Below are 12,402 nucleotides of genomic sequence, written 5' to 3'. Positions count from 1 at the left end.
GGTTTTTCTCTCACCTTCATGTTTCTCCCCCATCCCACCCACTAGCTTTTGAACAGTCTGTTTCTTCTTGTGTGCCTTTTTCAATACCTCTAAAATGTACTCCTGGGAAATCTCTCCAAATAGCCCTCCAACCACACCTCCATCTCCAGCTCCCAGTTCATCTGTATGAAGGACTTTGTTTATCTTCCTATTAGATTGTAAACTGTTTAAACTAGGACAGGATCTCTACATGTTTTTATAGGACTGAGCATAACCCCAGATCAGTATTTATAATGTATGCTAATTAGGATGATAGATCATATTCTGTGTGCATATAATTAAGATTGTGTCTTCGTAAAAAACATAAATAGATCATTGAATAATAGAAAAGTATGACTGGAAGGGACTTCAGGAGGTCATGTGTTCCAATGTTCTGTCTAAACTATCCTAGGCTAGTGTTATCTAACCTACGCTCAAAAACTTCTAAGGATGAAGATTCCACAATCTCTTTGGAAAGCCTTTCCAAGCCTGTTCCAATGCATGTGAGAAAGTTCTTCCTACCTAATTTTCCCTTGCTGTAATTTGAGACCATTGGTCCTTGTCCTGTCCCCTTTGACCATGGAGAATAGGGGCACTGGTGCACACCACAGGTTTTAATCTTCATTAAATTAAATGGGTTTATAAAATTTAAACTTGTTTATTTTGGAGCATCACAGCTGTGTTTACACACACTAGGTTTTCAAACGAATTAAGCCCAGTCCTTGGCCAGAGCTGCAGGAGAACGTGACAGTCCAGCACCGCCCCCCTGGCCTGGGGCCCTCCACCCACCCCATGCCCATGCCTTGCCATGCAGCTGTGGAAGCAAGGAACTGGCAAACAAGAAAAAAAAAGAAAAAGCCACACAAGAAAAAGAAGTGGAAGCAACTTGAAAGCCAAAGCAATTTGAAGAGATGAACTATAAAAAAGTTGCAGTGTCATCTGGTGGACAAAGAAACTCATTACACATCTTTGAGTGCCTTTGTGTTTACATGCAATGGATCCATGGATGCGACACTTTAATTCCTGTTGAGCCAAACCAAACTATGTCCAAAGAGTTTTAGTTTAATGCACAAGAAATCCTGCTCATGCAAACAGTCATGCAGTTGCAGTGCATGAAACAGCAAAAATATATGTACATGAGCCCTAGAAGACTGTAATTAGGGCCTATTTTAAATTGTGCTCGCAGCATGGATACTCCTTTAATTTGGAGTTTCCCCCATATACCCTCCACTACTGATTGGTGGAGGGGCCCCACTGGCCCCACTGCTTCCTCCTGATGGCTGAGAGGTGAAAACCACAACTTTAAATATGCTGTGGTATTTGCCTCCTGTCCGGTCAGCAGCAAGCAGTGGGCAGTAAAAACAGTGGCATATTTAAAAGCACGCTTTTTTGCCTCCTGGGCATCAGGAGCAAGCAGTGGGGCTGTCAGGGCCCCTCCGCCAATCAGCAGCAGGAGGGTACATGGGGGGGAACTCCAAAATAAAGGAGCTGCTGTGAAGTGAGCTGGCCCCGCAATTTAAACCAGGCCCTAACTATAATCCAAAGGATTAAAGGCAATTGTAGCTAATCAGGAAACTTTAAATTCCTCATGGTATAAAATGCATCCTAAAACTTTAGAATGCAGAGGTAAACAGTGGAGATATTGAAGCACATAAGTTAGAAAGTATAAAGTAAGTTATGTAAATTGAGTTGTAAACTGATGGAAAAAATGGTATTACCAAAGGCACAAACTAGGAGCTCTAACAGGAGTTTAAGAACATACTTTTGAATTGAAAACATTCAAACCTTTAGGAGTTTTGTGCTTTATTATTTTGTGATAGTATCACCAAGTATTTGGAGTGTGTGATGGACTACGGATTTTATTGTAGTATTTATGTTTTAAATCCATTCATGTTTTAATAATGGTGCTTCTGTTTCCCTGACTATCTTGTACATGGAAAAAGATGATAGAGTCCCTGGGAGGTCCCAGAGATTATTGTAAGACAAAATAGACCTTGCATATTAACAGATGTGACATTTTTTTGACACTTCAAAAAGGTGGAATTAAAGGTGAGGTCCTGGGCCTCAAGGAAAGCAGGCTGAGATAAGCATCACAATGGATAGAACAGCCTGAAAAAGAAAGGTGTCATCTTGTGAAGGGAAGAGTGTAAAGAGTGTAAATAGCCAAGCAGCTTCTGGGCTCAGGACCACATGGACTGGAAAGAGGAGAGCTGAGTTAACTTTAGGGTGTTCGGGGCTCTGCAGGCTGGCCTGAGGACAGCAAGACTATTTAACCCTTTGGAAGGAGCAGAACATCTCTGGCTAGATGGCTTTTACCCCAGAAAATGCCTTTACTTAAGAGGAGCTGTCTTGCTGCTAGGAACTTTGGGGTGTACTTCTCTCTCCGTGTCAAGAAGTAAAGACCCTTCCTCGGGAGCTGAACTAGAAGGTAGGTCTCTGAGAGAGGCCCACAGATAGCCAGGGAGAAACAGAGACCGAAAGGCCAAGGTCTTAGAGTCAGAAACACCCAGGGCTTCCCTCCACTATAGAAGCCACCTAGGCTTGCTTCAGGGTGAACTCGGAGAAGCCAGACAAAGCTGTACAACTCCTGAGCAAGTCCTTCTTTATCCTTCCAGGTGACAGAGTGTATTAGTGTAAGGATTATGTTAGTACTTCCAGTACTACTGCCCCAAAGGCATGAACAAATCCACAAAAGTATCTTCCCACAGAGCACCTGGATGGATTACAGTCTGCTTTCTCTGGCCCGCTCCCAACAGATGTTTACTGACCAATATCAGTACTTCTACATAAGGAGTGTTCTGTTCTTGAATAGAAAAGCCAACCGAGTAAGCCACCTGTAGAGGCAGCTCTGAATGAAATGAACTTAAATTGAACAATCCTAATCAGTTTCACTCTCAGTGAGGCCTTTGTTTGCAGAGTTTTTGCACAGTTTCTCCTTACCTGTTTGCCTGATCCTGGAATAAGATGTAAGCAAAGGAAGTAGAGGGAAATGGGCAGAAACAAATAGCTATAGAAAAGAAGAATGACTGAAATTCTGATCCTACTGGGATAATGACTAGAGACCCCATTACTGTATCAGCAGAGGAGGCCCCAGGAGTCAGGATAGATATTTCCATATTTAATGAAAGGGCTAGATTTTAATAGATGTGTTCATGATGTATTTTACTGCATTAAAACAAACAGTACTGACTGCTGAGGAAGATGCTATTCAACACAAGTGAAGTCATTCAAAATGTACCAAAAGTGTGTGGTGTTTGCATGTCTAGACTTTCAAACACTGGGCTCCATTTTTGGATCTGCAGTTTTTCAGACATATGTGGGTTACAATTTTGACATCTATGTACTTGGCTGCATCTTCCCAAGGTACCCTCTTCACCTGCCATGAAAGACAATGGTGTACCTTAAAAGCCATGAAGATCTTCAAAACTATTTTCTCTGAGGGCCAGACAGGGAAGGTCTGGCTCTCATTAGCACAGAATATCATTGTACACAGGGGTAAGGTGCACTGACAACAAATCATGAAAGCATATCACAAAAGGCAACACACCTCCCTTTTGCTGAGGGAAACAGAGAAGAGGACAGTGATCTCTCACCTGGCTCACTTTGATTTCTGACACAAGGGACAAAGAATTTTTTCTGGTTTTTGTTCTGGGACTGGGTAAGAATGACCCTTTATCACAGAGCAGCGCATCTCACAATCTCTGTTTACATGACTCATTTTGTAAGTGCTACCAAAGTAAAACAGGGGCAGGCACTGTACATGTATCAGAGAAGCAACTGCCAAATTAAGGCTGTGCTGTGCTGAATAGAGCTTTACCTATGCCTGTGCTATTTCTTATTGTCCATTCCTAGTTAAATTTGCAGCAACTCTCAGCATCCTTACCCCAATGTTCTGGGCATCAACAGGTTTTGCTAAGCCTGGAAGTGGTATTCTGGTGTTAAAGCTCAGACACTGATAGGGGGAGAAAAGGTGCAAAACGAAAAGCTGCAAACATAATGCTTTTCATTGCCAATTCTACCAGCAACCCTGACTACTAGTGGAGAATTGTTTGGAGATCTTGGTGAGTTAAAAGAAGCCAAGAATATTTTATTCTGTTTGCAGTGAGAGAAACTTGTCAGTTCATTTGAATAATATTATAATTCATCATTCAGAAAATGTGAATAAGAATTTGGATGAATCATTGGAGTTGGGTTTGCCTTAGGGCTGCAGAAAACACTAGAAGAGTTTTGCTGATCTGTGAGAGACAGGGAATTTATGGAGAAGCCAGGCAGCTGTTTGTTGTGTTTTGTTTAAAAAAAAGTACTGTGTGACCTCTTGAGGTGGAGTCATATGGAAAGAGTGCTAGAAATGCTTTTGCTGAGCTAAGAGTTGAATTTTAGCATTCCTTAGAACCTGTTAAATCCTCAATAAATGATCATCTGACAAAGTATTCCAGAGCAGATATGGAGGAATCCAAAGATACCATTTGTTTAAATGACTCATAGCACAAATAATCCATGCCTATCTGGTCATAGCTAAGATTTCCAAAATAGGACAACTGACAACTTTGGATTTGCCTACGTTTCCTCTTTGTAAATCTTGAGAAATTGTGTTTTATTTTGACTTATTTAAAATATATTTTCTTATACCTTTTTTTCACAATTAGACTCAAGGACTCTTCTGCCATTTTAATGAGAAATTTCTTTTAGATAGACTGATCAGACTCCCGGTTGTGATGATGAAGTATTAATTGTCCATCCTGATATAATAATTATGGTTCCTTCTAACTGACTTACCATTTTCTTAACAAAGCATAACTTCTGTCTCTTTCTACTCCCTCTCAATGTGTTCCTACAAGTGTCATATATCACAATCAATGAAGTTTCTTGTCTTTCTTTCACTGATCACCTTTTTGTTTCATTTGACTTTTATTTATGCCCTAAATATTACACAAAGGGACAGATTTGGATCCCTATACTCATATTTAATAGCAGCTTGCTCCAAAGTTGTCAGTAGGACTACTTGTTGAGAAGGAAGCTGCTCAGTATGAGTAAAAGGCTCAAAATTTGACTCTGATCATTTTGTTATTGTGTTATTTCTAGACAGTTAGGATAATGCTATTAGTTCTTGCTTAAGAATAGGATTAATCTTCAGATTGATTAATTGTGCCATAATTTATAGGTTTCATAGTCATTAGGGCTGGAAGGGACCTCGGAAGATCATTGATTCCAGCCCCCTGCCCGAAGGGCAGGAAGTCAGCTGGGGTCATAGGATCCCAGCAAGATAAGCATCCAAATTTCTCTTGAAGGTGTTCAATGTAGGTGCTTGAACCACCTCTGATGGCAGGCTGTTCTAGACCTTGGGGGCTCGGACAGTAAAGAAATTCTTCCTTATGTCCAGCCTGAAATGGTCTTGCAGTAGTTTATAACCGTTCGACCTTGGGGCGCTCTGGTGAACAAACGTTCCCCCAGATACTGGTGGTCACCCCTGATAAACTTATAGGTGGCCATCAGATCACCCCTGAGCCTGCCAATTACCATTTTCTTAACAAAGCAGAACTTCTTTCTATTATTATCCAATAATAATCCATTATTTTAATCTTGTTCAATATCCACATTTTTTTTACCACTTTTATAAACATTTGGAAAAAAAGGAAAGAAAAAGGACCATACTTTGGAGTATTAGATGAAAGATGAGGACTTAAATTTCATTTTTTTATCATCTGTTAGGCCCCTGATTATTTGTGCAATAAATTTAGACTGTCTGCACATGCAGAGTAAGACTGGCTACAAATGCAAAGTAACTATCAAACAATTAACTGGTTAATCACACAATAAATTTAGACCGGCCACATGTGCAAACTAATTATCACATGATAAAATGACTATCCAGCTCTAAAAAGAGCCAATCAGCTATAAAGTTAGTGCTTGAAAATGTGCAATAACACTATAGCTGTTTTCTGCTAGCAGGGTCCTTGGACACATAATTTTGTATCTAATTGTTCTCACTTCTGCTCATGCTGGTGTAATTTTGAGCATTGTCTGATATGCATAATCCCAAGGGAGTTTCAGATGAGACATTCAAGGATCTTTCTTCTTTGAAGGAAATTGTCCACTTTTTAAACTGACCCCATTATCTAGCAGTGTTAGTACTGCTTTTGTTAATACATACTTTCATTTCACAATATATAGCCATTATCTCTACCGCGATTAATCACGTGGTAAATCAATTATGATCAGTGAGATCTTGTCTGGATCTGTGGTCCACATGGCTAGTGAACAACTGCTTACTTACTTAGGGTCCAATTTTGACATGTTTTACAAATGATTGACTACTTCTGTGATTGTTCCAGGTGCTTTAAAATTGGCTGATCTGACTTCTTTTTTTGAAAAATACTATTCTCTCTCCAAATGAACTGCTAGTTTGACTCCTTTCCAGTTTCTTTGTTTTTTTGAGAAGCTTTGACAAAAATATAAGTTTTTAGGCAAACAGTTGGAGTCCTATTTGGTTTCAAATGAGGTGTCTACTGTTGAAAGGAAATTTCAGTCTGGCATTAGCTCTTTTCATAGTAGAGTGAAGGTCCTATTGTAAGCTACAGAAATGTGCTAAATATTCTTATGCTGTCATATCTCTTTACTGTCTTTGGGCACTTGTACATGTGATGAAAATTACCTATTTTTGCTGTTTAATTGCATAACGCTGTATACGTGCAGAGCTTTTCTACAAGTTAAATGAGTTTGCTATGTTGCTAGCGAAACCACATCCACATGTAGCTTAGTTTGCAACCTAGCTATTTGTAACACTGCATCCTTTGCCAGTCCTCACCCCCCTGCTACAGGAGAGGTGGGCTGAAGGCAGAAGCAGTGAGGGGCCCTATCCTTTTTGTTTCATGGAGCCTACCCACATCTCCCATGGCTGGGGGGTAGGTTGCCAGTAAGCTGAGCTGCCACTGAGCTACTGAAGGCCCAGGCCTTCCTTCCATGATGGCAGAGCCCCCTGGGGCCACCTGGGCAGGGTGCTAGTGGGCAGGTGCTGCCCCAGCTCGTGCTCAGGGAACAGCTGGAATAGGCTGGGTGCTTCCTGCAAGCTGGGGCAGCACCCGCTGCTATAGATGGATGGTCCAGGGCCCCCTGCAGCTCAGGGCCCACCAGCAGTTCACCCCTCAGCTGTGGGAGAGGCAGGCAAGCTATTCAAAAGAAAAAGGATCAGGCCCTTTACTGCTTTTTTTTTCCCCCTCGGTGGAGCCTGTTTGTGCAAACTGCTGCCAGGCCATGCCGCTCCTGAGCTGCAGGAGTGTCCAGTCCTCCTTTCTGTGATGGCGGTAGCCTCCAGGGCTGTCTGGACAGGGTCCTAGCTGCACAGGTGCTGCCCCAGCTCACAGGCAGCACCCACCAGATCCAACTCTTCTCTGAGTGCATGTACTACAAGCCCACCAGGTGCTGCTTCCAGTGGAGGCTTGGGGAATAGTTGGATCCAGCAGGTGCTTCCTGTGAGCTGGCAGGGTAGCTTAGTTTTCAGGGTAGGTCAGTTTTCAAGATCAGCCTTAAATGTTTTGAGTTTATCTTTTATTAAACCCAAATTGAAGGATGCATTCTCCTCTTGGAACCTTAAGCGTAATTCCCATTAATAAGAATTCAGTAGTCATTGTGGGGAGACTCTACCATGCCACTCATCCATTTAAAATAATCAGGCAGTCTTGACAATCCTGTTTTTAAAACTGATAAGAATATTTTAGTGCCTTTTTTTAACCAGTTGTAAGCAAAACACTGTTAAGCTGTAGATTATACAGAATTCAATTTATAAAAAATATGTGGGATTCTCAGAGGTAGCCTTGAAAGCCTGCACCAGTGCTGTTTTCCTAAGATTTTACGTGAACTCCCAATGAAATTCCTGAGCTGGTATAAAATTTTATTGATTCTTTTCTAAAGCATGTTATGTGTCTTTCCAGACATACCATATCTTACAAGCCCTTAATGCCCATTACATTCCATGACATTCACTTTTGCAGTTGTTTTTTTTACTGATTTTCAGTTGGATAAATGCTTTTTATCCTACCACTCTGTCTAGTTTGAAGAGATCCCTCCCTTTTGGAAAAGACATTATTTTAATTATGTACATTTTTTATTGTGTCTATCACCAAAAGGTACCAGTATATCTTAAAAAATAATGCAATAATTTAACAGTAAACCTCCTTACCACCCATTATGCACATGGGAGAAATTAAATGGTTAGTTAAACTGACCCTGCTAAGAAGGACATATACAAAGTTCTAAAAACAACTAAAATGAGTTCACTTAGTCTTTCTTCTTCAGCTGAACTTTATATATCAGTTTCTCCAAGCCTCTGCTATAAGGAACACTTTTTGTGTTGGTACCAAGGAAATGCAGAATGCTTTCCATGATGCCATTGGTAGTTAGAAAGGGTTCTTGGTGTTAGACTGTATCAGAGTGCAGTTGGCCCCACACAACTTGAAGGATGACTTGCTGCAAAGAAACAAGGGTCAACGAAAAATAGAATGCATCCAAAATACAAAACCAACCAACCAAATAAACATTAAGAAGAGAAAAAGAGGCAAAACTGTGGAGTTGTCATCTGCGTAAATGACTCGGTCCCTTGCATATGTGACTCACAACTCCATGACAGTATACAAGAGCTACTCTAGACAATACCTACTTGGTCAAAAGAATTAAGAAAACCTCTGGTCCTATTTCAAACATTTAAATTGTAAGGACATTGAAGGATATAAAACTTATATTATATATCTGTGTAGTTTCTGTACTCCCCTGGCTGAACTGCATTGCGTGAAATTGTGAATTGCAATGCTCAAGTGTAATCAATTTTAATTTGCTTTAATCTCATTCAGACAGATGATATTCCTTTGATGACAAATTTGCTAATTCCCATCAGTACATTTCAGTCTTTGCACTATGTAAGAAAGCATAAGGATTTTTCCATAGAAGGCTTGAGTGTTCGCAGTTGTTTCTATGTACCTACTGCTTCCTTAGGGAGTTCCAATTTCCTGAAACAAAAGTTTGTGATATTAATTGTGTATTGCTTAGAAACCCCCGTGTATGCAGTTCAGCAAGAAAAGAATACATTCATTTCTTCATACCAAGCTTTATATGCATTTTCATAGATTGTTTCATTGCAGCTTGATTTTAGACACTTCTATAACAAAACAAGCAAAATACCATATTGCATCCACCAAAGTGTATCAAAAGGTTAAATTCATGAAAAAAGATGTTCTGGCAGATTTGAAAAGGGATTAGAAAAATATTGAAAAGCATTCTGACACCAAATGCCACAGGGCAGGGAATTTCTTTTGTGTCTTCCTGGGACAAGAAATGGTCACAGAAGAATCAACCTGTTTGGATTATTCCTGTTACTCTCTGTATTTTACCTAAGGAAATTTCTTATTGAAACTATTAAATACTCCATTCATGGAGCACTTTCAGGATCCACCCACTTATGGAGAATATGAGCATTTCATAATTTTCATTCCTTACAGTAACTGTTGAATCAGGGAAGTTTTGCCCCATGTTTTCAATGGCAGAAGTAAGGCATGGAGAGGCTAAGGGTATGAACACATACATTTCGAGCCATTTCAGAAGGGGAACGTTTAATTCTGATTGTTGCACATGGATTCTAATTGTTTTGATTGTCGCATGTGGAGAAGCTGTGAATGATAACAATGGAGCAAAACCACTCCAGCTTTAACACTGCCTCATCCAGGGTTAAAGTTGTCATGATTTTGGTACAGTGCATCATTCCTGGCTCATCCAGACATAACAATTAGAATGCAACAGCTGCTGCCCTTTGAAAGTGTTCCACTTTCAAAATGGCTCTAAATGTATGCATCTCCATGCCTTAAGTGATTGGTATGAGGTCACACAAAAAATTTGTTCTGGAGAAAGGGATTGACCCTAGTGTCTCAAGTTCTAGGTTAGCATCCTAACTACTGGAAAGTATAGACAACCAATATTGGGCGTGGTCCTGCAACATTAAAATCAATGAATCATAGAATCATAGAAAATTAGGGTTAGAAGGGTCCTCTGGAGGTCATCTAGTCCAACCCCCTGCTCAAAGTAGGACCATCCCCAACTAGATCATCCCAGCCAAGGTCTAGCTGGGTCTTGAAAACCTCCAAGGATGGAGATTCCAAAACTCTGGGTAACCTCTTCCAGTGTGTTACTACCCTCCTAGTGAGAAACTTTTTTCCTAATATCTAACCTAAACTTCCCTTGCTGCAACTTGAGACCATTGCTCCTTGTTCTCTCATCTGTCACCACTGAGAACAGTTTAGCTCCATTCTCTTTTGAAACTCCCTTCAGGCAGATGAATGTTGTTGCTATTAAATCCCCTTAGCTTGCCTGTGAGAATGTTGTGGGACACCGTATCAAAAGCCTTGCTAAAATCAAGGTACACCACATCCACTCGTCTCCCTACATCCATAGAGCCAGTCATCTCATCACAGAAAACAATCATGTTGGTCAGGCTAGACTTGGCCTTGGTGAATTCTTGCTGACTATTCCTAATTACTTTCTCCTCCAAGTGCTTAGATATAGGTTCCTTGAGGATCCGCTCCATGACTTTTCCAGGGACTGAGGTGAGGAAGACTGTAATTTCCTGGATCCTTCTTTTGCCCTTTCTTAAATATGGGCACTATGTTTGCCTTTTTCCAATCATCCAAGACCTCTTCTAATCGCCATGAGTTTTCAAAGATGATGGTCAGTGGTTCTGCAATCTCATCAGCCAACTCCCCCAGCACCCTCACGTGCATCCCCTCTGGCCACATGGCCAGATGTCCAGCTTTTCCAAACAGTCCCTAACCTGTTCTTTCACCACTGTTGGCTGCTCACCACCTCCCATAATCGAGCCGCTTGGTGCAGTAATCTGGGAGCTGACCTTGCCTGTGAAGACTGAGGTGAAGAAGGCACTGAACACTTCAGCCTTTTCTGCATCCTCTGTCACAAGGTTGCCTCCCCCATTCAGTAAGGGACCCACACTTCCTCTGATCCTCCTCTTGCTACCAACGTACTTGTAAAAGCCTTTCTTGTTACCTTTCACATCCCTTGCTAGCTGCAACTCCAGCTGAGCTTTGGCCTTCCTGACTTCACTGGAGAGTACAGACAACCAGTATTGGGCCTGGTTCTGCAACATTAAAATTAATGAAAGTTTTACCATTCATTTCTGTGGCCATATGAGCATTCAGAGGAGGATGTTTGGTAGTGACAATGAGCTTGGCTCCTCAATTCCTCTTTTTTCATTTACTTGTTGTCAAATATGATGCAAAAATTTCCATTCTTCAGCTCCTCCTGCTCCCCACTAACTGAGGTTTTGCAAAAACATTCCCCTTATCAATAACAGAACAAATGAGAAAACTACCATAACTATGTTGTTTTCAGCTGTGGTTTTCAAAAGGAAGTCTGCTTCAAAACCATATGATTGTCAAAGAGCACCAGAAAGGTTATGTTTTCTGATATTTTCCTCTATTCTGAGAGCATAAATAGGTAGGTAATTTCAAACTGAAAACCCAAACAAGAGCCTCTTTGTCATCCTGGCAGATGGAGTCATCATTTACCCATTATCAAAATTTACACCTATATTACACTTTCCCATTAATGGCAAAAACCATGCCTGGCAATTTTAGCTGCATAAAGAATTAAAGATTGAGCTCTCCATGATTTTCAGTAGTGAATCTGGGTGACAGTGACAACATTGGTTTGTGCTTCCATAGTGGGTAGAATGGGCATTCTAAGTATGAAAGATATTGCTGGAATGCAGTCCTGATGATTGTGATTTAGGAAGCATTTCAGTGAAGCTTCTTCCCTTGTGTATCTCTAATATAAGCATAGGAAATCACATACACATGTAACATGAAGCAGCTGGTGTTATATTAATTATCTGTAGGTGAAAAACAGTTTTTATCTTTCCCTCTTTAAAAAAGCATGACAGGTTCATGGGTATGCAATACTGTATATATTACCGGCTGCTTATGAATAAATGAACTTTTCTCAACTGGAAATGAATGGCTGAGGTAAAACTAATTTGGAGCATTACCCTGTAAGTTTAGGCTGGGTAATTTTGACCATTAGTGGAGTTGCTGAAGATTTGGGTTTTGCTTCAGTTGTTTATTGCCTGTGAGTGTTGTTTTTCCCTTTTTGGTAGAAATAATCTAATTTGTACTTCGTTTTTTCCTTTTTCCTTAGTCCATTTCTGACCTGGCGAGATGTACAGCATATCATTGTAAGGACTTCACGTGCAGGACATCTAAATGCTAATGACTGGAAAACCAATGCTGCTGGTTATAAGGGTAAGAGCTTTCTTTCTTATTCACTAGTAGAGGCAAAATGATTTTTTTTTTTTTGAGAGAGAGATCATTTTAGGGCCTTATTGCACATTAA

At 40.5% G+C, this 12,402-nt stretch overlaps 1 protein-coding gene across 2 annotated transcripts in view; it reads left to right on the top strand.

Annotated features, from left to right (window-relative positions):
* PCSK5 (proprotein convertase subtilisin/kexin type 5) overlaps nt 1-12,402 on the top strand; it is a 461,635-nt gene that overhangs the window by 224,913 nt on the left and 224,320 nt on the right. For both annotated transcript variants that reach the window (XM_019517436.1, XM_019517437.1), the window contains exon 10: nt 12,208-12,311. In XM_019517436.1, coding sequence (XP_019372981.1) covers nt 12,208-12,311 — 104 coding nt within the window. The remainder of the gene's footprint in view (nt 1-12,207; nt 12,312-12,402) is intronic.

This window comes from Gavialis gangeticus, unplaced genomic scaffold (genome assembly GCF_001723915.1).
Source record: "Gavialis gangeticus isolate Ggan-Ray unplaced genomic scaffold, GavGan_comp1, whole genome shotgun sequence".
Taxonomy (NCBI): Eukaryota; Metazoa; Chordata; order Crocodylia; family Gavialidae; genus Gavialis; species Gavialis gangeticus.
This window is presented reverse-complemented; position numbering and strand designations above follow the sequence as displayed.